Source organism: Pan paniscus, chromosome 15 (assembly GCF_029289425.2).
Source record: "Pan paniscus chromosome 15, NHGRI_mPanPan1-v2.0_pri, whole genome shotgun sequence".
Classification (NCBI taxonomy): Eukaryota; Metazoa; Chordata; class Mammalia; order Primates; family Hominidae; genus Pan; species Pan paniscus.
The window spans coordinates 72754951-72782525 of record NC_073264.2 but is presented as its reverse complement, the minus strand read 5'-3'; the positions used below and the strand labels follow the sequence as shown (position 1 = coordinate 72782525).

General features: G+C 37.8%; 1 protein-coding gene across 25 annotated transcripts in view; it reads right to left on the bottom strand.

Annotated features, from left to right (window-relative positions):
* SIPA1L1 (signal induced proliferation associated 1 like 1) overlaps nucleotides 1–27575 on the bottom strand; it is a 419211-nt gene that overhangs the window by 76565 nt on the left and 315071 nt on the right. For all 25 annotated transcript variants that reach the window (XM_063596279.1, XM_063596274.1, XM_063596282.1 and 22 more), the window contains 3 exons: nucleotides 13936–14110; nucleotides 5949–6052; nucleotides 2916–3073 (listed from right to left, as the gene is read on the bottom strand). In XM_063596279.1, the coding sequence (XP_063452349.1) occupies nucleotides 2916–3073; nucleotides 5949–6052; nucleotides 13936–14110 (437 nt within the window). The remainder of the gene's footprint in view (nucleotides 1–2915; nucleotides 3074–5948; nucleotides 6053–13935; nucleotides 14111–27575) is intronic.

Here is a 27575-nt window from a genome sequence, read left to right as displayed (position 1 = left end):
TAGCTATATCATTTAGGGATAAAATTAAATTAGATTGAAATAAAATGAGTATAAATCAACCCATGTCTAAGTTTTTCCACCAAACCACCCCTAATAAAACAGGCCTATAAATTCATATCCCTAGTAGTTCGGGGAGTGGCTGGGGCTTGAGAAAAATTCACAGGTGTAGAAATTCTTTGAAGACCCATGTTTTATCTGAAAACTGATATTTTCCATTCTACCTCATAATACATTTATTTTCATGAGAAAATAAGCTCGTCCTTACCCTGCCTCCCCCCAACATTAAAGGCTTGAAGAAAGGTGTCCTGTTTATTCTGTGTCTTCAAACACTTCCTGACATCACCACATACCTGCGGAGGTGTGCCTGCCTCTTTTGAGAAGGATGGCAAAAAACTATTGATCTTTAAAGTTTGCAATAGGCATAGGTCACTACTCTATAATCTCTTGTGATTTCTTTCAGTGATGTTACAAACTAATGTTTTCTTGGATTTATAAACAGGCCAAAATTCACAGCTTAAAAGCTGTGTGTTGGGCCTTCAAACAAGCCTGGTAACTAGGAAATTCCAGACCTGCCCACATGTCTTAAGCAGGGGTGTTCAGTATCCCACTTCCCGCAAAGACTCCTAGCGTTAAATGATGGGGTTCAAACGGTGGGCTCTCCAGGCAACAGATTAAAAATAAGAGAGAGAAAGCAAAAATCCTAATTTTCAGGGGAGGGATGATAAAAATAAAAAAACAAAGCACTGAAGAAGGCGAACATACCTCCCTGAGCAGTCTGTTTAGACTTGTGCGGTTCATTACAGTGGCCACAGCCAGCTGTGGCTATTGAGCACTTGAAATGTGTCTAGTGTGACCAAGGAATATCAAATTATATTAAATTTTAATTAATATATGATTTAAAAATGGATACTTAATTCTGTTATTTTAAAGATTTTTAAAAGTCCATTTGGAAGAATCTGGGTATATTAAATCTACCTTTTCATTGTAAATTTTATGAAATCTAAATATACATCAAGTATCACCAATGAAAATTTAGCATTCTAATTGAGATATGCGGTAAGTCTAAAATGTACTTCAGGTTACAAAGACTTAGTCCAAAAAACCATGTAAGATGTCACAATAATTGTTAAATGCTGAAATCACATGTTAATTCATGTTGAAATAATATTTAGATATATTGAGTAACTAAAATGTATAAATTGGTCAAAAACAGTGTCAACATTAATTTCATCTATATCTTGGCACTTTTTAAAAAAATCTGGCTATTAAAAAATGTAACATTAATATGTAGCTTGCATTATAGTCCCATTGGACGGTACTGATTCAGACAAAGGCTTGAAAAGAAGAAACTCTCTTTAAAAGAAACTGCATAGCTTTCCACTCCCCAAACTTTGGAGTGCCCATTCAAAATGGGCTTAACTTTCTGCTTGTCAAGTGGTATGAAATCCTTTGCATGAATCTAGTACATAGCATGTTTTAACTGCTCAGAGTATTTTCTAAATGCAAATCGTTATCCATCCCAATTATAGTCAATTGTTCAGTGCTTTCATTCTACAACTAACCAGAGCAGCTCTCAGACACCATTTCCTTGATAAGAGGTTTCAGATCTAGGTTTTCATTGTTGGGGGTTCTGCCCCAACCCTAGGAAACTACAGACCTCCCTGGTCTTGGGTGTTCACCTAGGCTCAGCACCTGAAAAGTTCTGGAACAGCCTCTGTGTTGGGAGCTCGGAGTGAAAAACCCAGCTTTCCCAGCATGTTAAGAGAGGCGGCATAGCAGTGTGGTTAAGAGACTGGGCTCTAGAATCAAACTGACTGCATTCCTGTCTAATTCTGCTCAACACTAGCCAGCTAACCCGAGCCAAGTGACCTGGCTGAAATTTCATCATCTGAAAATGGAGATAAAAGCAGTACCTACCTCATAGGTTTTAAAGATTAAATGGGATATACATGTAAGATGTCTAGAATAGTTTGGGGCTTATAACAAGAGCTCAACCAATGCAGTTATTAGGATATGTGCAAGGATGGTGACAGCCAGCAGGAGACCAACATAACCTCTACTTGTTTTTTTTCCCTAAGCTACGCTTACTCTACTCCTAGAATTAATCTGCCTTACCCCTAGAAATATACAATTGTGGATCTCACAAACTGTCAATGTGCACAGGTCACTTTCTATGCAGGTAACATTTTTTAGGGATGGAAAGATATGCCAAATGTCCATATTTTGAAAGGAACTGATGCACATTAAAAACATCTTACAAATGCCAGAACATTACCCTTACACATTCTGGCACTACACCCATATCGAGCTAGCGTCACAGGTCCCTATCCCCTTCAACTCCTAACTCTCTAGTATTCTTACAAGAAAGGTCTCTGCAGATAGAGGCCTGAATTCTGATACTCATGTGACTACGTCAACAAGTAACACTGAAACAATTTCAATAATGCTAAATAAAGTATAGAAGCGCTTCTAAGCTTGTAGTCAGAGTGCTAACGTGAATCAAGTAAGTCAGAGGCAAGGATTTAGGCTTCTTTAATAACAATGCTTTTCAAAAAATTAACTTCTCTTCCCTATTTATTATAATCATTCTTCTCTGCTCTTGCCATGCCAAAAGAAAAATATAATTAGCAATATGAGTAATTAGTTGGTTGGTGACCAGATGGTATGGATGAAGGACATCACCTAAGAAGGAGGTGCAAATGGAAACGGCAGGTGTCTAACCAACATGCTTGGGTAATGTCAATGCCACCAGATTACATCATCATGTGAATTCAGCCATCCGCATGCATGGTTTAAAGACAAAAAGAAATAGTAATAGACTTCCCATTGCCACTTTAGAATGCAGAGCTGAATGGGGCCTCTATGCGATAACCAGCCAACATCCACAGAGCCCCTGCTGTGACACCCATACACACCTATAACAGACACTGTCAGAGCACGGATTGTGCACCCTGACGATGACGAAAACGTGCTGGAAGTGGGATCGGATATTTTTTGGGCTGAATGGCTGTGCTCCAGGCTCTTGGAAAACAATTGTTACGATATCATTTCCAATGTGCCGCTTCCTCAGGAGCTACAAGAAAAAATAAGCAACCAACATAAATAACAATCATTTGCTTCCCCCACCACCCCAATTCCCTTATATAGCTGTATTTAAAACATCCATTCCTAATAAGTACACATGAAGGTAGGTAATCTACACAGGTACTGTCAATGTTTTCACCTGCCTTATTCCCTCTAAGGAAGAACATAGAAATGAATATTCTGAAATTTGCATAAAAGATACAGCCATTCAAATAGATCTACCCAATATCTGGCATATTATGCCAGGTCCCAACATCACCAAACCCTCAGTTTCTATAACAACAGTGTTGTTCCATTTTCATATAAGAAAAACACGTGCCATAGGGAAGATTTTTAGAGATGAGAATGGCTGAAATAATTACAATGTAATTTATGTTCTGGTTTAACTGGCCTCATTGAAAGAAAATGTGGCTAAGGTGTTTTCTGATATATGTTTTGTGTCACAAGCTGGGCATGTAGAAAAGAATAATATTCCAGAATGTTGCAACAATTAAAAGCAGGTAAATTTCAGGTTTAAACAGCTTCTTTAATTGCAATGAAAGCTGCTTAGCTTTCACATTCTCTGTTTCACATTCACTGGGTTTTGGATGGGTGGCTTTCAAACTCAGGCACCCCAAATCATCCTAGGTCAGTGCCTTTCAGCAGTTAATTCAATAGTGTAAAGGAAAACCAAACGAAATTTGTGTTTCTCAAACTTACTGTACGGAGGCTCTTAAAAAAGAAAAACAACTAAGTGTGACATTTATATAAACTATCCATTAGACATAAGCTTGTACTTATAAAACTTGAATTTAAAAAAATATTCTCTAGTGACATTAAGGCATACAAATTGCAAACCAGTAAAATCAGTGATCTAGTATTGGCTGCCAGCTGGGAGAAATAATAGCCTTTTAGATTAGGGTTGCAAATTGGGAGTTAGAATGTTCAGGAAATGCACTTTTAACCTCAGGAATTTGAAAGCATCCCAAATTGTCTTCTAATGAAGCAATTTATTTCTGAGTTCATTTCTAAATATGATATACAAACAGACGTTATGAAAATAAAGGCTGGTGTGTATTGATTGCTCTACAGAACATACCAATAATTAAAGATTATTAATCTACTCAAGATCTTGGACATACCAAAAACAAATACTATTTATCTACATGTTATGCCATTCCTGCATAAATGATGTCATTTTCTGTAATATTATTCATTCTTCAAAATATGGCTTGACATATAAAAATAAATGTCTTAATAAAGGACCCAAATAGAAACAAATCCATTTTTCCATCTTATACTACATATAATGAAAAATATTTTATTAAAAATATTTGCAAAAGAATTTTTAAAGATACATTTTTCCTGGTTTTTTTTTTTCAAGCATAAAGTAATCTACATAGAGGAAAATAAATTTTTTGGCTAGAGAGTGAAAATTTTTTCATATGTTGCAGTACCAATTTCTTTCTCATTCTGATTTAGGACTGTAACATTTTTGCCTTGATTGGACTCCACAATTAAATAATTGAGAGAGCTGCCATTTAAATGCCCACTTTCTCTGCCTACCACTTTAACTCATTTAGTTACAAATAATCAATCCAATCTTGTTAGTAAATTTTTTACCCTTACAAATCTCATCTTTCTCTTCTAAGTGATCAGGCAGAATAAGCCTTTATGCTCTCTTTAAGGATCATTTTGTTAATGTTCTTAAATTTTTTATCTACTGACTGGTCAGAATAAGTTTATTATGCCTTTCTTAGCATGTTGTTTTTCTTTCAAAGAGAGCTAAAATCTGGAATTTGCATAAAACAAATTATCAACAAAGTACAGATCAGGGAGTTTATCTTAAAACAGGTTTACTTCAGATTTATAGCTGATTCATTGCTTTGCTCTCTATTTTTTATTACACTGGCAATCATGAAAGGCAAAACTTTGTTACCTAGATTTGTGATTTAATCAAATGTGAAGTGATAAAGTGTTAGATTAGATCAGTGTTTGGTTAACTTCTGTGAAAGAGGATGTGATTCATTCTGCAGCTGGCCTGTGCTCTGTTAGCACAACAATTGACAAAAACAAAAATCCATATCCATTTGAAGGTCAGAAGTAAAATTGGACTGCTCAAGTTTGTAATAGCTTTTAAAAGAAGTGTGTTAGCTCTCTGGTTCTTTTAAATTTCAATTTGCTACTATTTATTTTAAAATATTTTAAAAAATCAACTACCACATATTCCCTAAAACAATAGTGCCAGTTTCCAGTTTGCTCTGTAACAATCTGTCACCTCTTAGTTTCCACATTTTACTACCTCACTTACACTTTAGTAATTGGGCATTGAGCTTTTAGATCATTTTAAGAGAAGCCCTGTGTATGATGTGCACATATGCAATTGTTATTTATGTTCTTTGCTATCTCCCAATGAACATGGTAAGGAAGAATATCATTCTGTTGACATCTGACTTTTTTCCAAGTTAGTATTTTATATCTCCTTTGAAATCTATAATGCAACCTCAGAACTTTCCTATTCTGTGCACTGACCTCTTGAGATGAAACTTCACCCACTCATGGATGTTCTTTGCAACCCTGCAGAGTCATGTAATCACCAATGATTTCAACTTGTTCCTCAGATTTCATGAAAACCTCAATCCCCGTGAGTGAAAAGCAAATGATTAATTCACAAAGGCATCCAGCTGGCTGTTAACCTAAAATTTGTGTCTCTTCATTTGTTTTCAGTTCATTTGCTATTCCTTACTTCCACAAAGCACAAAGCTTCCCGCTGCTGTGACAGGTGCAACACTAAATTCTGGTTTAAGATTTTACAAACTTGCCACTTAGGCTTCTAGAGGAAATGAAACAAGGGTGAAAACACAGATAACAGGAGGATCTCTTACCTGTTGTTTGTTGTTAGGTGTGTATGGCAGCATGGTAGAAACATGGAACATAATTTCATAATCTTTGTATGTTGTGTACAGAGAATGGGTTCCAGTGGAGTCAGCTACAGTTAAAAAAAATATAATGATGAGATGACTATAATAGGAAAAATAATTTATTTAAGAGAAATATCTCAAAAAAGAAAAGAGAAGAAAAGAAAATGATTTAGGATGAAAAGATTCTAGAAAAGACAGGTGTTCTTCCTTTTTTTTTTTGTATTTGATCCTCTTTGGCAGTCTAGTGAAGCCTACGGTATTTGATCCTCTTTGGCAGTCTAGTGAAGCCTACGGATCAGATCCCTTCTCAGAATAATATTTGTAAAAGTATAAAATAAAAAACATAAGATTTCGAAAGAAATTATATCGAAGCGCACAGTATCAAATAATTTTAAATATGAATGCACAAGATTTATATAACAAGATTTAGCAGTTGGTCTAATATCTACTGTAATGCTGAAGACATGATGAGCACAAACACTCTTGAGATGTCTGCAACAACAAATAATATAATACGAAAATATCTGTGCTTTCTATTGGCAATGAAATCACAGGTAAATGAATTACTGTGGTTTACTGCCTATGGCCATAATGAACAGAAATGCTAAATTTCAACTTGGGGTCAGTGAAAACAAAGAAAATATTATTTCCCATCCAAGTTCACAGACCCCTGAATGCTGTCGACACATCAAGTTAGGAAACATTTTTCTAATACTTCCAATTCAAGCAAGAGACTTGTTTTGTTCTCAAAAAAAAAAAAAAGACAATAATTTAACAAGACCATTAACACTGAAGAACAAAGGTGACACAGCAACGTCTAACAATTTTTTTAAGACTTAAGCATGTTGTGTTCTCACTTTCCTTAAGAAAAAAAAACACCTCTACTGCCTTTATCTTAACAAAGTTTCAGAATCAGTGTTCCCACAAATACCTGGAAGCTGCAGAAAAAAGTTATTAACTTCCCAACTCAAAGGGAATACCTGTTTAGACTCAAAGGATCTGGACTTAGGGGTTGCAAAAGGAACAGAAGTACATTCACTGTAGGTAAACTCAACCCTCTATCAACCCAATTTTTTTTTTTTTTTTTTGAGACAGTCTCACTCTGTCGCCCAGGCTGGAGTACAATGGTGCGATCTCGGCTCACTGCAACCTCTGCCTCCTGGGTTCAAGCGATTCTCCTGCCTCAGCCTCCTGAATAGCTGGGACTATAAGTGCATGCCACCATGCCTGGCTAATTTTTGTAGTTTTAGTAGAGACGGGGTTTCACCATGTTGGCCAGGATGGTCTCGATCTCCTGACCTTGTGATCCACCCACCTTGGCCTCCCAAAGTGCTAGGATTACATGCGTGACCCAACATACCTGGCCTCGACCCTATTTTTTGAGGACCAAAACACTTGATGGCATTTTAGAGAACGATGCTCTCAGACAAAGTCTCTGACACATACCAAAAGGCAACCGTAGTTCTGAAAACTTAGTATGCACAGCATCAGCTGCGGAGCTAAATTAAGAGGCAGATTCCCAGGGCCCACCCCCCAAAATACTCCTCAGTGGGTATAGGGCCTCACAGGGGAATCTATTCTTCACAGACACTCCCAGGTAGCTCTAATGCAGTAACTCCGCTGCCGTTAGGTACTGCTCTAAGAATAGACTACAACTGTGGCTTGCAGACAGCTTTCTAAAGATATTCTAGAGCTCTGAGTTTCAAGCTTGAGCTTGTTGGAGAATCTTAATTTTGAGCTGACAAAAAATGCGAAGGCTTAAAAATAGTCAAAAATAGAACAAAGCAAAGACTACTTTTCAAAAATTGGAAAACTATGTAACAACATATAAATATCCAAGAAAAATATCTTCTAAGTATTAATGACCATCACAACAAAAAAACTGTGTATTACTACAACAAAGGATTCAACTGAACTATTTAAGACAGGTCTTGAACGTGAAGAACTTATCTATTGTCAAGAACCCTTTCTATAAATATGTATAGAACAGATCAGCACATTTTAAAACTTTAAAGTGAATGTGTCACCACTGACGTGTACTTATACATGTGTTTCAAGTCAATTTTAAGCAAAATTAATGAAACAGAAAAAAAAAAGACTGTCATTGGTATTCATTTATTACACTGTGCTTTATATGCCTGCTAGTTCTAAAAGGATTACTGCCAGAGAGGAAAACTGCTGGGGAAGAAAACACTGAAGATCATTTATTTTTCTACTTCTAGCCCCTTCTCTCTGTCCTCCACGTCTCATTTCGCACAATGTATGCTATCTGACCAGCCTTTTTCTGAGGTCTTTTAGATTCATAGAGTTTTGCTGATAATTTTCAACAGTTTGGGAATAGTTTCAGAAGTTTCAGAGATGAAACTAGGGCTAAAATAATGAAACTTTTCTTTCCAAGAAGAAAAGAATTCCAAAATCCTGAAATTACTATGCACTTCATAGAGGTATTAAACTTTACCAGAAAGAATGCAAAAAGAATGTTTGCTATAAAGAAATAATTAACAGAGTAAACAGACAACCTACAGAATGGGAGAAAATATTTGCAAACCATACACCCAACAAAAGACTAATATCCAGAATCTCTAAGAAACTTAAGCAAATCAACAAGAAAAAAACAAACAGCCCCATTAAAAAGTGGGTAAATAACACAAACAGACACTTCTCAAAAGAAGACATACACGTAGCCAACAAACATGAAAAAATGCTCAACATCACTAATCACTGGAGAAATGTACATTAAAACCACAATGAGATACCATCTGATATCAGACAGAATGGCTATCATTCAAAAGTCAAAAAATAATAGATGTTGGCAAGGATTTTGAGAAAAGAAAATATACATACACTGTTCATGGGAATGTAAATTAATACAGCCACTATGGAAAACAGTATGGAGATTTCTCAAAGAACTAACAATAGAACTACCATTTGACCCAGCAGTCTCCCTACTGGGTATCTACTCAAAGGAAAAGAAATAATTTTATCAAATGGCACCTGCACTAATTTGTTTATTGCAGCACTGTTCACAATAGCAAAGGCATGGAATCGACCTAAGTGTCTATCAATGGTAGACTGGATAAAGGAAACATGGTACATATACATCATGGAATGGTACGCAGCCGTAAAAAAGAACATCATCATCTCCCTGGCAACAACACACATGCAGCTGGAGGCCGTTATCCTAAGTGAATTAATGCAGAAACAGAAAGTCAAATACTGCATGTTTTCACTTACAAGCAGGAGCTAAACAATGGGTACACATGAACATAAAGATGAAAACAACAGACATTGGGGAGTCCAAAAGTGGGGAGGAAGGTTGAGAGGAAGGGTTGGAGAACCCTACTCCACCTCAAAATCTCCACCTACTGGGTACTATGCTCACTATTTGGCTAATAGATTCACTAGAAGCTCAAGCCCCAGCATTATGCAATATACCCCTGTTAACAAACCTGGACATGTCCTCCCGAATCTGTAATTTTTTAAAAGAAGACTGTTTACTATATTACTAAGGAATAAAGCATCCAATGCTCTTATTATAATATTTTTAGTGACCATGAAACCCTGAAACTATGAAAGTTTTAAGAGAATGACTATCAGGAAAATGAAAAAAAAAATGCTTTTTTATCGGGTTGAAGAGCGTATTGAGCAACTCTAAAGGGACAATGTGCTTGTAGAAGAAGGATGAAAGAATGATGCTACTTCATATTTGTATAGAGCTTTAAAACTTAATAAGTAAATTCAGGCATTATATAGGTCACCTTGACAATCACGTGATCTGCCTCCTTGACAATCACATGATCTGCCTCCAAATCTTTCTTTATGAAAAGTCTTATATCTCTTTTAAGATCTTGAACCTCAACTGCATTTATAACACTGCTGAAAAATGGAGGAGAAAACAAACAGTCACTAACATTGCAGCAAATTAATGAAGGCAGGGCTTTGAAGGAAAGCTTTTACAGAGGGCTTCTAAGTCTCCTGTGTACTGACGTGACAAACAAGCCTCAGTCAGGAAATAATTTCCCCAAATAATCCACGTACGCAGCTAAAAATGAGGATGGTCTCCAGCTTTCAAATAACAAACTGCTTGGTGGGAAGTTTATTGTATTTATTGTAGTGTGAGAGAATGGTAATTATCTAGGTTATATCATCCAAATAAGAAAACAAAAAAGAAGGAAAAATCCACTACTAAAAATTTCTTCATTGCAGAATTGTTCCAGCCTGTGACATATTTATTTGTAGCTTGCTTGTTTGCTACAAATCCTTATTTTTGAAATGTGTAGATGGTCTTTGCACAGATAACTGGGAAAAAGAAGAAATGGTTCAATAGTTCATTACTTCCCTGAGCCTCATCCTCCTTTACAAAAATACTAAGAAATGAATATGATGATAATGCATGAAGTAGAGCTATCTCATGAGCTGGTTTGAATACTGTTAGCTCAAGGGCTTAAGAGGGAGGAAGACATAGGCTAAAGGCCGGTCTTGGGGCTTTGCTATACTTCATTCTACATTTATGCTTTCTCTGAACACTTCATTAACCACACTACTGGGATCTATTCTACTTTCCTAATGCTTGCTAGCTATCTAACCATGGGCATGTTACTTAATCTAAAGAAGCCAATTCTGTAAAGAGGGGATAATTGGTATCTAGCAGGTTTGTCGGAATTAAACTAGACGGCATACATATCAAAAGTATCTGGGACTTCTGCTTCCAGCCATAATGAAGTGCTTGATACAGCACTTACCATGCCATTGTGAATAACTAGAAAAAATGATATAATAGCTGAAACAACTGTTTGCAGACATTGGACAACAGGCAGCCTTGGATAGTGATCCTTGAGAAAAAAGAATACAGAAGATGAGCCCTATGACCCCTGGGCTTTCTACCTTGAGGTACTTGTGGGACAGTGACACAGAGCAAGGTACTGAAGGGGGAAGCCAAGACAGACTCGAGTTCAGGAAGTCTGAGGTGGCTGATATTTGCTAGGCAGAATACCAAAGAGAAAGAAATATCAGATGAAAGGTTCAGAAATCTGAATAGGGGTCCCTTTGAGTCTTGAGTTGGACAGTAAGCTGCATATGCATATGCATAAATTCCAAAAGCCAAGCAAAGACAAAATATTAGGGAAAGAACAACTACCAACGAATTATAAGCCAAACAATTCCACAGTTCACACTGGGTTGGGAGATATTAATGAGTTCTGAACAGCCACAGTAGACACTTCATTGAATATTCAAGTACTGAGGTGCAAGAAAAGTCATGCCTTAGTAGTAGGGCTAAGTTAGCCAGAGTAAAAGCTACTCTAGGTATGCTTTAACAAAGCTTAAAAATAAGACTCATAAAAATCAAGCTATTCCGCAACTTCACTGCCTGCCAAAACAAAACTCAACACTTAAAGAAGATAACAAAATTAAGACACTGAACAATGAAACATTTACAATATCCAACATCTTATCAAAAACAACCAGACATGTGAGGATGTAAAATATATACAAAGGAACCCCATTAAAAAAAGAAACTGAAAATGAGAGAAATGATGAAATTAGCAGATGAACATTTTGAAACAACTATTATAAATGTGTTTAGGGATCTGAAGGACAGCGTGAACCTAAAAAGGTGAGAATAGAAGACATTTAAAAAGATTATCAAATGCAACTTTTGGCCCTGAAATATAATATCTTAAATGGAAATTTCACTGGACGGGATTAACAATGAATTAAGATACCATGGAAGAAAAGAAAAACACAAGGAGCTTTAAGATATATTAATAGAAATTATCCAAACTGAAGCACAGAAGGAAAAAAAAAGGTTAGGGGGGAAAAAAAAAGAACCAGGGCCTCATTAACCTGTGGTACACCAGTGAGTGATATAACATATGTGTAATTGGAGTCTCAGAGAGACGGGAGGTTAAGACAGAAAAAATAAAGAAATAACAGCAGATAGTACTTTAATTTGATAAAAACTACAAACCCATAGATTCAAGTGACATCTACAGTGGGAATGATCCTTGAACATTTGTTCTGAAAAGCACTTTTTTGGAAAAAGAATTATATTCAAACTTTCTTGACACAACATAAAGTTAGATTAAGTATGGTGAGATTACATCACAGCACATAGAACGAAGTCTTATCTCTACTAGTGTCCAGCCCAGCAGGAGGCAGCTGAGGTGTACAGAGGCTGGCTGTTGCCTATTTTGGTGGTCTATGATTATTTAATGCAGATTTAAATGGCATAGTGAATAGACTCTAGTTTTTGTCCCTATTAATAAGCTTGGAGTAAAAGAGATGATTTTGCGTACTGTCTTCTTTGGGGCTTCAGAGTAGGAATACTTCCCTACTTTTCGTTCATTTTAGGAAATGCGACATTTTAAAAGGACAGAAAAGGACACTTTTCTTTGAATCCTTCTCAGGAAATATGCCCTGAAAGGTCAGACATGCCTCATAAAGTTGAACTACTTAAAGGAGAGTAGTTCAGTGAAAAAGAATCTTTCCCTGTTGAAGGTATTATATAATTCCAAAACTACATTAAGAGGCTGTTTGGTAATCCAGGCTCATCCCCCTCTAGCCTTTGCAGTTGTTGGGATAATTGGACAAACTGTGCACAAAGTGCTTATTTTGTGTATTCCACTGCCTTACTACATGTCATGTTGCTTAACGATAACCTAGCTATACATTTCTCACATCACCCTTCATCACAGATAACACACAATCTTATCAACTCCCAATCTGACCATTCACTTATAGTATCACTGAGCTTATTACACATTCTCTTCCCAGATCCTTTCAATAACTGTTTGTGGCAGTGATAATTTATACAGCACAACAAATGGGGGCAACATGAATGAACTGTACCAGGTGAATATCAGAATAGCTGGATAAAAAGAGTTTAAGGACATACTGAAATTTAACATCTTTATGCAGTTGCAAGCAGAGTACAGAATGTTAAAATAATATTTAAGCAGCTAGGCTATTTATGGGTTTTAATAGTCTCTCTTGCATGTCGTTTCCAAGTTGGCAACAGCAAAACCATGGCAACAGGAAATTCTTCCCTGCAGTGGAGTTTATGAATGCTTTTCTGTTTTCATGACTCAACTCCTTATTTAATTTCCTGTACAGAAAATCAGAGAGATTACTATAGACTGCAATACAGATGTGCTAATCCCAAGACCCTCTCAAAGAAAAACAGGTCACAGGTGTCTATGGATGAATTTAAAGATAAAATTTAAAACTGCTTTCACACAGACACATAGCAAAAGTCAACACGCTCTTTGATTAGTCCCAGCTAACCAAAATAGGCATTTGAGAATGCTAACTATTTTACTGACAACTTGGGGACTGGACATGGACAACCTTTTAGGTTCATGCACCATAGTTAAACAGATTGTTTCATTATCATGCTTTTAATCAACACATTTTATGAGCTAAACTAATACCAAAGCTAAAAAGCCTATTTTCTCAGAGATTAAGTAGACTGTGAATAATAATAATAGAAACAAAAACCCTAGATATAAAAAGAATACAAAAAAACAAAAACAAAGGCTGACTACATAGATAAACATGAAGACTATGAAATGAATTAATGGAAGTCAAAAATTCCAGGCTTACACTCAGACGGTTGTAAGTTTCCGGAGTTTTTAATCACCCTAACATTTGGCTAAATGTAATGAAATTTACACAATGCTCACCCAGGAGCAATTCTGCACGATCTGTGTCACTGCCCCACTCCATGCACACACCTCTGACAACACTATTTTTTTTAGAGTCTAATTCTAGCTACTTTGGTTATGATCTTCAACTGTTCTGGTGCTACATCCTCCCTCTCTGGCTTTCTCTCCCCCATCACCAGCAGTGTTCTGCGATAAATGGCAATGTTGCTTTACGGATAATTTAGCAGATGCACAACAGCACAACAGGGGGAAAATAAGCCTAGTAGGAGGGTGTAAGTATTTCTTACTTTTGGTATCAAGCTGTGCTCGATACTTCTCAAATCCTTTGAGCCGAACTCGCTCTCCCAATAGTTGAAGGAATTCTTCAAAGGCTGGGCCAGCTGACTCATTGTTGTACATCTCTTCTTCAGTGCTCTGTCCAGCTTTGCAGTACATGATGCCTACTTTCTGCTGGTAGTTCAGCTGTGAAGGCAGGTAATACGATGCATATAAATATAGGCAGATCCACTTTGTCCCAGTCAAATGCTAAAAGGTCCTATAGGGCACATGCCCAGAAAATAGCTAACACCTTTCTTCTCTTGAAATCCTTCTGTATTTTCCGTCTTTGATCCAAAATTAAGTGGAGCAAGTATCTACAAACTTCATGAATTGAGAAAAGGCTAGAAAAATAAATGAAAATTTCCTGTATGTAAAGATCATGCACCATTAAACAGATCTGTTGGTACTATAGGAAATTTCTGTTAATCAATTACAAAGTACAAAATGAGGTTATTAAAAAATCCTGGTAACTAAAGGCAATTCTTTTTTTATGGTGTCCCCCCTTTTAAAAGGGAGGTCTTTACAAATTTAAAAGCAGAGGTCTACTTTATAAAACATATTTTAAAATAAACTGTTTTGCACTAAAAGGTCCACTAATATTTTTGCAGTTTTTTTTTTTGTAAAATTAGAAAAGACTTATCTCCCAATACCCTTTTCCCAATATATTAAATTATAAACCTTGCCTATATCTTTGTTACAGCACTACTATCATCAATACTGTACTTAGAGCAACTTCTCTTTCAAATAGTCTTCCAAAGGATGAGTGTCTGCAGAGAAACTTTAAAAGAGGCCTCACAATGGCAAATCAGCTAATGGCAAATATTTCTTCCTCAAATGCAGTTAAAATGAAGGATTAAGAGATTTACTTATAACATTAATCAAAACATTTATTCATCATTGAAAAGTCCAGTCATTTTGCAAACAAATTTTAAGGTGTTACTGATCATTTAACAAGCAATGAGTTTTCAACATAAAAATGTGTACTTTGGGCTGGGCACAGTGGCTAATGCCTGTAATCCCAGCACTTTGGGAGGCTGAGGGGGGCAGATCACTTGAACCTAGGAGTTCCAGACAAGCCTGGGCAACATGGCAAAACCCTGTCTCTACAAAATGTACAAAAATTAGCCAGGTGTGGTGGTGCACACTTGTAGTCCCAGCTACTCGGGAGGTTGAGGTTCGAGGATCATTTGAGCCCGGGAGATTGATGCTGCAGTGAGTCATGACTGTACCACATACTCCAGCCTGGGCAACAGAGCAAAACTCTGTCTCAAAAAAAAAAAAAAAAAAAAATTGGACTTTGAATTCTCCAATGACATTGGGACAATTCTTATCACTTAATCCTATTTCCAGAGTGTCATTACAACCACCACATCAGTAAGGTTTTATCTAATAAAAGGGGGAAGAGAAGAGGTGAAATTTTAATAGCTAACATTTATTGAATACCTACCATATGCCAGGCACTACGTGCAGTGTTTAACAAACATTAAATTCTTACTCTCACAATAGCCCACAAGGCAAATATTACCCCTGTTTGACAGATGAGCAAAGAGATCAGAGAATGCAAGAGAGAGGAACTAGTACAGTAGGGAGAGACACAAGATCATAAAGAGTCAGTTCTGTGACTCAGCTCCATTAACTATCACCAGGACTCAACCAGGTTTGTCTTTGGACAACCGCTGCAACATATGTCTACAACTTCTTATTTGCAATTCTGAAGTTGAAAGGTAGAAAGCAAATTTAGGCAAACATATTTGGCAGCAAAACTTGATATGGGGCTGACATTAGTACTTTTAATTTATTCATCTTTGTGTGAATATTCATGTTTCCCCTGCATAATTGATTGTGGGGTACTGCCCCAGATCTCACTGGGAATATTACTATATGGGTCATACATTTTATTATCCCTCTAAAATCTGAAAATTCCTCAATTCTGAAACACAGCCAGCCCTGCCACTTTATATTAAGGGACTATGAACCTGAACTACCATTTTCAGCTTTCCAAATCAAATGGTTCAAATCGTGATAACGGAAAATGTCACAGGGGAGAAAACAAATGAACAAACAAAAAAACACCTTTGCTTGCTTTGTCTCCCTCCCCTGCACCCTGCTTAGCTGATAAGAAAGCTCAACAGCCTTTGCATTGTGCATAGACAGGAGAGTTCCTGGATATATATATATATATTTTTGAGATGGAGTTTCGCTTCGCTCTTGTTGACCAGGCGGGATTGCAATGGCGCAATCTTGGCTCACTGCAACCTCCGCCTCTGGAGTTCAAGCGATTCTCCCTCCTCAGCCTCCCAAGTAGCTGGGATTACAGGCATGCGCCACCAGGCCTGGCTAATTTTTGTATTTTTAGTAGAGATGGGGTTTCACCATGTTGGTCAGGCTGGTCTTGAACTCCTGACCTCAGGTGATCCACCTGCCTCGGCCTCCCAAAGTGCTGGGATTACAGGCATGAGCCACTGTGCCTGTCCTGGAATATTTTTAAAATAGCATACAATCTGACCTACTGCTACCTTGATTATGAACAGGCACACATTCGGGACTTAGTTCATTTTTGTATAGCACACATAAGAAAAAAAAATCAGGGTAAAACTTGCTGCACACTACTGACATTTAACCCCTTTCTTAGCTGGCCTGCTTCTAATGGCTGAATGTGGCTAATGCTTAGAAGGGAACGCTCCCACAGGTAAAGGTTTCATCTTGGCTTTAGAATTGAGCTAAGTACCGTATTAGGTCTCAACAAATAAAAAGGGAGAGATAGTCTCGATGTCTATTACAAAAGAAGTCCTTAATACAGCCAGATTCCAGGGCTGAACATTACCTGACTCTCTCCCTCCAGGGAGAACAAAAAGATCAAGCAATCTGTAGACAGGAAGGGGCTTTAAGTTACATGCTGTCTGGCTATGCCTTCCAGAACAGCCTTCACTTGCAACAGCGTAAAACAAAACTCACCCTGACTAATGGAAAGCATTACAGCGACACTGAATTTGTGGGTGCCTATTTAAAACTTCATAGATAGAGGCCTAAGATTTCACTGTGCAACACTCAAAAGGATTAATTTATTTAGATTCATTTATTAAAAAAAAAAAGTTTCCTGCAGAAAGAAGATAAGAAAACATCCCCCAAAGTAGTGGACAAGCAGAATTCAAGGACAAGACAATGTGCCTCTTTTGACTGAATTCTATACCCTAGTGAGCTCCACCTGCTGACAGAACAAACCGGTTTTGCCAGTTGTGAAAGGAATAATCCTTTAAGAGGATTAGGAAATTCCTTACAATGTCAAATTTCCTCTGGTTTGAAACTGTGTCAAATATCACTTGCTGTATCCTCAAAGGTGACAATGTGACTGTATCTTGATTTCTACTCCAATTAGATCAAAGGTAGGTAGCATTCTCCGAACTCAGGCTCCTAGAATCCTTAGCAGCCATGCTCCCGGATAGAATGAGATGTTGACAAGCAGAAGTTAAGTAAATGTAATCAGGAACATTCTAAGAGAAGGAGCTAATGTACATGGAGTTGTAAAGCCATGATGTGGGGATTTTGGATTGCTTTGAGGTTATATAAAACAGTATTTATTGTCTGAGAAACACACAAACATACCTACATGGGCTTATGGATCTACATATACAATACTTTAAGGTAATGATCAAAATAGAGTTATGATGACACCAGAAGCCCTCCTGGGAACAGGCTAGGTTTATCCACAGTTCAGCATCTTGCTTTGGATAACCTCTGGGTCATTTAGCAATGGTGCCATAATTCATGCCTGCAGATCAGCTGTTCATATGAAGCACTGAGGGAAGTGCTGGGCACTCAATAAATGTTTGTACATACAAAAGTGATGGTGGTCAGTCCAATGGGACAAGGGCTATATTTGAGATGAAGGTCTTAAATCTCAACAAAGTAAAGGGGTCTTTCAACACTTACTAAAAGTGATGTGAGCTTCCACAACTGGGAAACAACAGTACGTAAATTTGCTCTTCCTCTCATACAACAGGCACTTTAACACAGAGTTAAGAAACAGACACTGCAGGCTCACGCCTGTAATCCCAGCACTTTGGGAGGCCAAGGCGGGTGGCTCACGAGGTCAGGAGATTGAGAGCATCCTGGCTAACACGGTGAAACCCCGTCTCTACTAAAAATACAAAAAATTAGCCGGGCGTGGTGGCGGGCACCTGTAGTCCCAGCTACTCGGGAGGCTGAGGCAGGAGAATGGCGTGAACCCGGGAGGCCGAGCTTGCAGTGAGCCGAGATAGCGCCACTGCACTCCAGCCTGGGAGACGGAGCAAGACTCCATCTCAAAAAAAAAAAAAAAAATAGAAAGAAAGAAACAGACAGTGCAATCTGACTTAAACAGCCATAACTTCCTGGAAAGATGGACGATAAAGTCACAGCCCTGTACCAGAAGAAAGAGATGTGAATAACCAAGTTCTCAGTCTTCTTCAGAAGTTTTGCATTTTACCTCATCTTGCCTGGTATCATGGCCAGAAAGCGGCCACTGGGGTAGAACAAACCATGAGAACAACTCAATTCTTACATTCTTATGAAACCTCTACTATTGCCTAATTAAATTTAGAAATTTAAAATAGTCACTATGAGGTATTTCATTGTGCAACAGTTCTTGAAGTGTGGACTGTGAACTCTTGAGCATCTCTGAGAACCTTCTTGTGGGGAGTGATGGATCATGACATCAAAACTATCTTCAAAACACTATTAAGAGTCAATCTGGTATTTTCCACAGACATATGCACTCATGGTGAGTCAAACTGCTGGCACTTTTGCATGAATCAAGCAGTGGCTCCAAACTATACCAGCACTCCTTGCATTCTTTTTCTCCGCTATACACTCACCCCTTCCCCAAATAAAAACCCAGTTAAGAATGTCCTTGATGAAGCAGTAAAATATTAACTTGTATTAAATCTAGACACTTGAGTATATGCTTTTTAATATTCCATGTGATGAAATGCAGCGTATATATAAAGCATCTGTTGCCTACTAAAGTGCTTTATGATAGCTTTCTCAAGGAAAAGCACTTGTTCAACTGAGTTGCAAGATGAACTTTGTGTCTTTTTCATAGAAGACTGGCAGGCAGAGTAATTTCTCCTCAAACCCACCTACTTCCTAATCCCTAGATCCTGTGAATATGTAATGTTAATGGTAAAGGGGAGCTCAGATTATAGAAGGACTTAAGATTGCCAATTAACAGATGGGGAGAGTAGCCAGGATTATCCAGATGGGCCCAATAACTGAAAGGTCCTTAAAAGTGGAAGAGGAAGACAAGATGATCATCAGAAAAAGACAACGGAGACAAAAGAGAAAAGACAATGGAGGCGGGGTCAAAGGGATGCAACACTGCTGGCTTTGGAGATGGAGGAAGGGCCATGAGCCAAGGTGCACGGGCAGCCACCAGAAGTTGAAAAGGCCAAACACAGATTCACCCTTAGAGCCCCCAGAAAGGACACAGTTTGATTTTAGCCCAGTGACACCAATATTTAATTTTTAACTTACAGAACTGTAAAATAACAAATCTATGTTGTTTTAAGGCACTGAGTAGGAGTAATTTGTTACAGCAGCAATAAAAACCTAACTAAAATCACTATTTTCATATGAAAGAACAAACAAGAGACAAACTATAGTCATTCAGGCTTGTGTATTTGGGAGATATTGTCTTGAAAATATAAAAGGGAGCCTGTTACTTCAGGAAAAACAACTGACAGTATTTCCTGACATAATAGAATTTAAGCTCTAAAGCAAAATTTAAATTTTTGGAAACTTACACCTATCACCATGAGCCTAAGGGTTTCCCAACACTTAACTCTTTTTCTAATAAGATCAATGGAATATTTTCATTATTGTAAACTAAGCAAACACTTACAAAATCTCCATAAGAGAACCAATTTTTCCAAATGACTGCTGTATGAAATTACAAAATCATGCATGAATAAAAGATTCATTCAAGGCCAGGCATGGTGGTTCATGCCTGTAATCCTAGCACTTTGGGAGGCCAAGGCGGGAGGATCACTTGAGGCCAGGAGTTCAAGACCAGCCAGAGCAACACAGTGAGACCCTGTCTCTGTAAAATTAACAAATCAGGTGGGTATGGTGGCATGTGCTTGCAGTCCCAGGATTTGGAAGCTAAGGTGGGAGGATGGCTTAAGCCCAAGAGGGCAAGGCTATAGTGAGCCATGATTACATGATTGTGCCACTGCACTCCAGCCTGGGCAATAGAGTGCAACCCTGTCTCAAAAAAAAAATAAAAAGAAAAGAAAAAGGAAAAGAAAGATTCATTCAAAGTGCATGAAAGTCAATGAATTTTTAATTTAACAGAATGATTTCAGATTAACTCATGATTTCAGATTCCACATAGCTATCAACCTTTAAGAAACTACCATTTGTTGGCCGGGCATGGTGGCTCACGCCTGTCATCCCAGCACTTTGGGAGGCCGAGGTGTGCAAATCACAAGGTCAGGAGTTTGAGACCAGCCTGACTAACATGGTGAAATCCCGTCTCTACTAAAAATACAAAATTTAGCTGGGCGTGGTGGTGGGCGCCTGTAATCCCAGCTACTTAGGAGGCTGAGGCATGAGAATTGCTTGAACCTGGGAGGCGGAGGTTGCAGTGAGCCAAGATCGTGCCACTGCACTCCAGCCTGGGCGACAGAGCGAGACTCCATTTCAAAAGAAAAAAACACACACACAAAAACTACCACTTGTTGAGTTTTGGTGTTATATCAAAGGAAAATATCCACAATTATCTGAAAAGGCCGTATGAAAGTCCTTCTTTCTCCAAGTACATAAACTCTGTGAGGACAGATTTTCTTCATCTACTCCAACCAAAACAATACATTGCAGCAGACTGACAGCAGATGCACATATGTGAGTCCAAGTGCCTTCTATTAAGCCAGACATTAAAGAGATCTGCAAAAACGATACTTTCTTTGCACTAGTTTTTCATTTTAGAAAACTTTTTTCACAAACATGTTACTTATATTAACATGTAACATGTAATCATTTTATTTAAAAAGAACATTTTAAAATTTGTTTTGATTGTAATGTGGTAAACACACAAAAAAGTCTTATGAACAAAAGCTCTTTGGGATCTTTAACTTTTAAAAGGGTGAAGGGACTCTGAGACGTAAACATCTGAGAACTGTATTGCTATGCTTTCTTCTGGATTTCTCTAACGACTAAAAAAGTCATCTAACTTTTCCTATGTTCATTGTTTATTTTGATAACCTTTCTTCTGAAAATCAAGATTTTTCCCTTTGGCTGCTGTTAGGAGTTTCTCTGTATCACGGGTTTGAAACAATTTGATTATGATATGTGTTGGTGTCATTTTCTGCATGCTTCTTATTCTTAGGGCTCATTGAGTTTCTTGGGTCTGCTTGCATCATATGTGGAAAATCTGGAACTATTTCCTCAACTACTTTTTCAGGTAGTTCCTAACTCCTCTGGGGTCTCCAATTATATGAATATTAGGTCAGGTGAAGTTGTCTCACAGTATATTGATGTTGGGTTTTTTGGGGTTTTTTTGGCAATTGTTTCTATTGCTATGTCATCAAGTTCACTAATCCTTTCTTCGACAATGTCTAATCTGCTGTTAATTCTGTCCAGTGTACTTTTCAACTCAGATACTGTAGCTTTCATATCCATAAATACAAAGCTTTTCTTTTTCCAGATTTCTACTTAATGTTCAATCTTTCCTCCCGCTTCCTAAACATTAAAAAGACATCAGAGTTATTTTTGTGGTTTTAATTGTTTAATTATTTTATCCCCTCCCCAACTATAGGTCATATGCTCCTGCTTGTAGTTTTTAATTAAATGATTGACTGTCAGACATTATGAATATTACCTTGTTGGGTACTGGATATTGTTGTATTCCTATAAAGTATTTTTGACTTTGTTCTGGATTCATAGTTAAATTACTTGGCAAGAGTTTGAGCCTTTTAGTTCTTGCTTTTAAACTCTTGGTTGTACGACAGCAGTGTTTAGTCTAAGGATAATTCTGCCCCACTATTGAGGCAAAAGCATTGTGAGGCTCTACTCAATGCCATGTCAATTATGAAGTTTTCCAATCTGCTTTGTAGGAGTTGAAACTATTCGCACCAGAGGTAGACTGTTTACGGCTCTCTCCTCCCTGATTCTCTGTGCTCTGCGAATTCTAGCCTCCCTGGACTCACATCTCAATCTCAATCAGGGAGGCTTCTGGCCTTTAACTGGGTACCCCCTGCCTGTACTGTAGCCTGGAAACTCTCTTCAGGCAGAAAGCTGGTGCAATCTTAGGGTTCACCTCATTTGTTTCCCATCTCCCAAGCAATCAATGTCCTTCAATGCCTGATGTCCAACATTATAAAAACCATTGTTTCATTGTTTTGTCTAGTTTTTAAGTTGTTTCAGGTGGAAAGTTAAATGCAGTCCCTCTTACTTAATCTTAGCAAGAAGCAGAAATTTGCCTTCAGTTTTTAAATCAACTTTATTGATGTATGATTTCTGAAGAGTAAATGCAAGGCGTATAATTTAATAACTTCTGACAAACCCCCAACACAATCAAAATACAGAACACTGCCATTACCCCAATAGCTCCTGGTTCCTCTTTGCAGTACATCCCTGCATCATCTAACAGCTTCAGGCAACCACTGTCCTAATTTTGTTTTTTTTACTATAAATTAGTTTTGCCTACATTTTAAAGAAATTTTTTGGTGTAAAATCCATTGTGAGGGTTACTCTTTCAGCACTTTAGAAATGTCTTCTGCCTTCTACTTTTTTTGTTTGTTTTTGAGACGGAGTCTCGCTCTATCACCCAGGCTGGAGTGCAGTGGCTCCATCTCGGCTCACTGCAAGCTCCGCCTCCCAGGTTCACGCCATTCTCCTGCCTCAGCCTCCAGAGTAGCTGGTACTACAGGGACCTGCCACCACACCCGGCTAATTTTTTTGTGTTTTTAGTAGAGATGGGGTTTCACCGTATTAGCCAGGATGGTCTCGATCTCCTGACCTCGTGATCTGCCTGCCTCGGCCTCCCAAAGTGCTGGGATTACAGGCATGAGCCACCACGCCTGGCCTCTACTTTTTCTTTAGGCTTTATAGCCCAGCAAATGTTTAACAGTCTTGTTGTTCTTTAAAGGTATTTTTCCATCTGGCTATTTTTAAAGATTTTTCTCTTTTTCTTTTATTTTCAGCAATTTTTACTATGAGCCTACATTTGATTTTTTTTTTTTTTTTTTTAGATTATCTTGTTTAGGGTGGACAGAACTCCTTGTTTTTATCTTAATGCTTGTCTTTCATCAGTTCTGGAAATCTCTACCAGCATTTCCTCAAATACTGCTTTTATTCCCAAATAATGCATACATATCTTCTCTTCTGGAAATTCAATCATATATATATTTTGCTGTTATCCACATGCCTTTCAGACATTTTTCTGTATTTTTCTATGTTTTCTTGTCTCCGTTCTTTAGTTAAAATTTTTCTGGTAATCTGTCTTCATCAGTTCTCTCTCTTCTACTGTGTCCAATATGTTCTTAAACATATCTACTTTTAAATAAGTCTAACTTTAGGGGTTTTTTAGTTTTAGAGTTTCAATATAGGCTGGGTGTGGTGGCTCATGCCTGTAATCCCAGCACTTTGGAAGGCCAAGGCAGGTGGATCACTTGAGGTCAGGAGTTCGAGACCAGCCTGGCCAACACAGTGAAACCCCGTTTCTACTAAAAATACAAAAGTTAGCCGGGCGTAGGGGCACACACTTGTAATCCCAGCTCTTCGGGAGGCTGAGGCACAAGAATCACTTAAACTCAGGAGGCGGAGGTTGCAGTGAACCAAGATTGCACCACTGCACTCCAGCCTGGGCAATAGTGTGAGACTCCGTCTCAAAGAAGAAGAAAAAAAAATGAATTTCAATATAATTGTTTTACAGATTTGAGTTCTCTAGTAAGCCTTGAATTCAATTTGTAACCTCCAAAGCCCTATACAAGCTCTGATTTGATCTGATCACTGAAAGCTCTGATCTGTCTCCTAACTTTTTATCTGCTGCTTTATGCTAGATGGAAAAGCCCCAAGATTCTTAACCTATCAGCAAATGTCTAAGAGAAAAAGCACTGTAAGATATTGTTAATCTTGATAGACTACAATTTCTCAAATTTTTTTTTTCTTTCTAGATCAAGCTCTTGGTGCCACATCTAAGAATTCTTAACCAAGCTGAAGGTCCCAAAGATTTTCTCCTATGTTTTTCTCAAAAAATTTTAATACTTGTAAGATTTCAATCTATGATCCATTTGAATTAATTGTTGATGCTTAAAAGTCAAGGTTTAGGCCGGGGGCCTGGTGGCTCACACCTGTAATCCCAGCACTTTGGGAGGCTGAGGTGGGCAGATCACTTGAGATCAGGAGTTTGAGACCAGCTTGGCCAACATGGTGAAACCCCGTCTCTACTAAAAACACAAAAATTAGCCGGGTGTGGTGGTATGCACCTGTAATTCCAGCTACTCAGGAGACTGAGGCACGAGAATTGCTTGAATCTGGGAGGCGGAGGTTGCAGTAAGCCAAGATCATGCCACGCACTCCAGCCTGGGCAACAGAGCAAGACTCAGTCTCAAAAAAACAAAAAAAACCCAAAAAGTCAAGGTTCATTATTTTGTTTATGGATGTCCAGTTGTCCCAGTACTGTTGGAAAAGCCTATCCTTCCTCCACTGAATTACTTTTACACCTATGCCAAAAATGAGCTAGATATATTTGTGTGGGGCTATTTCTGGTTTCTCTATTCTGTTCCACCGATCCACATGTCTACCCTTCCAGCAATGCCACACAGTCTTGACTACTGGAGCTATATAACATGTATTGAAATCAGATAGAATAATTTCTCCCACATTAATTCCTCTTTCTCAGATTGTTTTAGGTATTCCAGTTCCTTTGTTTTTTCATGTAAACTTTAGAATAATCTTGTCTATAACCACAAAAAAACCTTGGTGGAATTTTGATAAAAATTAAGAAGTTAAACTTTGTATCAGTTTGGAGAACACTGACATGATTAATATATGTTAACGCTCTCAATTTGTGAATATAGTATGCCTCTCCATTTATTTAGGTCTTTGGTTTCTTAGAGACAGGACTTAATCTGTCACCCAGGCTAGAGTGTAGCAGGATGATCATAGCTCATGGCAGCCTTGAAATCCTGGGCTCAAGCGATCCTCCTGCCTTAGCCTCCTGAGTAGTTGGAGCTACAAATGCACACCACCATGCCTGGTTAAATTTTTAAAATTTTTTGCAGAAACAGGATCTCACTATGTTGCCCAGGCTGGCCTTGAACTATTGGATTCAAGCAATCCTCCTTCCTTGGCCTCTCAAAACGCCAGGATTACAGAAGTGAGCCATCATGCCCAACATTAGGGTTTTGATTCGTTCATCAGGGTTTTGTAGTTTTCAAAATACAAGTCCTATTCATGTTTTGTTAGATGCATGCCCAAGCTTTTGTTTATGTTTTTAGATGACATCTCACCGTGTTGCCTGGGCTTGTCTTGAACTCCTAGGTTCAAGTGATCTTTCTGCTTCCTGACTATCTGGGATTATAGGCACAGGCTATCATGTTTGGCTCCAAGTTTTGTTTGTTTGTTTAGGGATTGCAAATGGTGTATTTTAATTTCAGTGTCCACATATTCACTGAAAGAAATCTAACTGATTTTTGTAAGTTGATGTTGAATCATACAAGCTTGCTAAACACATTTTGCAGTTCCAGGTTGTTTATCTATAGATTCCTTAGGGTTTTGCAAACAGACCAGCATGTCATCTGAAATAGGGAGTTTTATTTTTCCACTGCTGCGTCTACATGCCTTTTCTTTTACTTGCCTTACTGCACTGACTAGAACTTCCTGTACTATGTTGAATAGCAGTGTTAACAGCACATATCCTTCCCTTTCTCCAGTCTCTTACCATTAAGAATAATGCAAGCTATAGAAGTTTTGTAGATGTTCTTCATCAAGCTGAGAAAGTTCCTCTGTATTCCTAGTTTTTATCATAAATAAGTTCAAATTTTATCAAATGCTTTTTCTGCACCAATTGATATTACCACGTGATTTTTCTTCTTTAGTCTGTTAGTACGATGGGCTACATTAATTGATTTTTCAATACTGAATCAGCCTTGCATCTCTAGAATAAATCCAACTAGGTCATGGTCTACAAAATTTTTTTCTACTTTATTATATTTGCTAATTTTTTTTTCAAGGAATTTTACATGTATATTCATGAGGGATGTGGTCAGTAGTTTTCTTTTTTCCTACCTTTGTCTGGCTTTGGTATTAGGGCTTCATAAAGTTAAATTTAAAATGTTTCTTATCTTGTATTTTCTGGAAGCAATTGTGCAGAACTGGTGATAATTCTTTAAATGTTAGGTAGACTTCCCAGGAAAACCATCTGGCCCAGTAGATTTCATTTTTGGAGTTTTAAAATTATGAATTCAATTTTTTTCAATAATCATAGGGCTATTCAAATATTCTATTTCAGTTAGCTGAGTTGTGACTGTTTTCTGAGGAGTTCTCCCATTTCATCTTGTCAAAATTATATGTATTCAGCTGTATACAGTATTTCTTTAATACATTGTTGCTATTGGGGGGGTTGGTGGTAATATCTAATTTCATTCCTGATAGAGTAGTACCCCCGTATTCATGAGGGATATGTTCCAAGACCTTCAGTGGATGCCTGAAACCATGGATAGTACTGAACCCTATATAACTATATACCATGTTTTTCCCTCTACCTAAAAATCTATGATAAAGTTCTTATTTTTTTTTTTTTTAAGAGTCTCACTCTGTCAACCAGGCTGGAGTACAGTGGCTTGACCATGGCTCACTGAAGCCTCCAACTTCTGGACTTAATTGATCCTCCTGATTCAGCCTCTTAACTACAGACATGAGCCACCAAGCCTGGATAATTTTTTTTTTAATTTTTTGTAGAGACAGTGTCTCACTATGTTGCCCAGGCTAATCCTGACCTTCTGGCCTCAAATGATCCTCCCACCTCAGCCTCCTGAGTTGCTGAGATTATAGGTGTGTCACTGTGCCCAACTCGATAAAGTTTAATTTATAAATCAGACATAGTAAGAAATTAACAACTAGTTATAAAATAGAACAATTACAATACAATGTAATAAAAGTTAAGTGAATGTACAATGTACTCTCTCTCTCTCACAATATCTTATTGTATTGTACTCTCCTATTTTTAGACCACAGTTGACTGCAGAAAGCGAAACCATGAATACTGAGGGACTACCGTGTTGACAAGATTTGTATTGTCTGTTTTTCTTTGTCAGTCTTGTTAGAGGATTTTCAATTTTATCATCTTTTCAAAGATCTAGCGTGTGTGTGTGTGTGCACGCGTGCACACACAGGATCTGGGTTTTATGAAAAAAAAAATTTTTTTTTAACCCCAAAGATGTAGCTGTTTTTTTTTTTTTTTTTTTTTAAAGATGGAGTCTCATTCTGTCAGTCAGGCTGGAGTGCAGTGGCGCCATCTCAGCTCACTGCGACCTCTGCCTCCCGGGTTCAAATAATTCTCCTGCCTCAGCCTCTTGAGTAGCTGAGATTACAGGCATGCACCACCATGCCCGGCTAATTTTTGTATTTT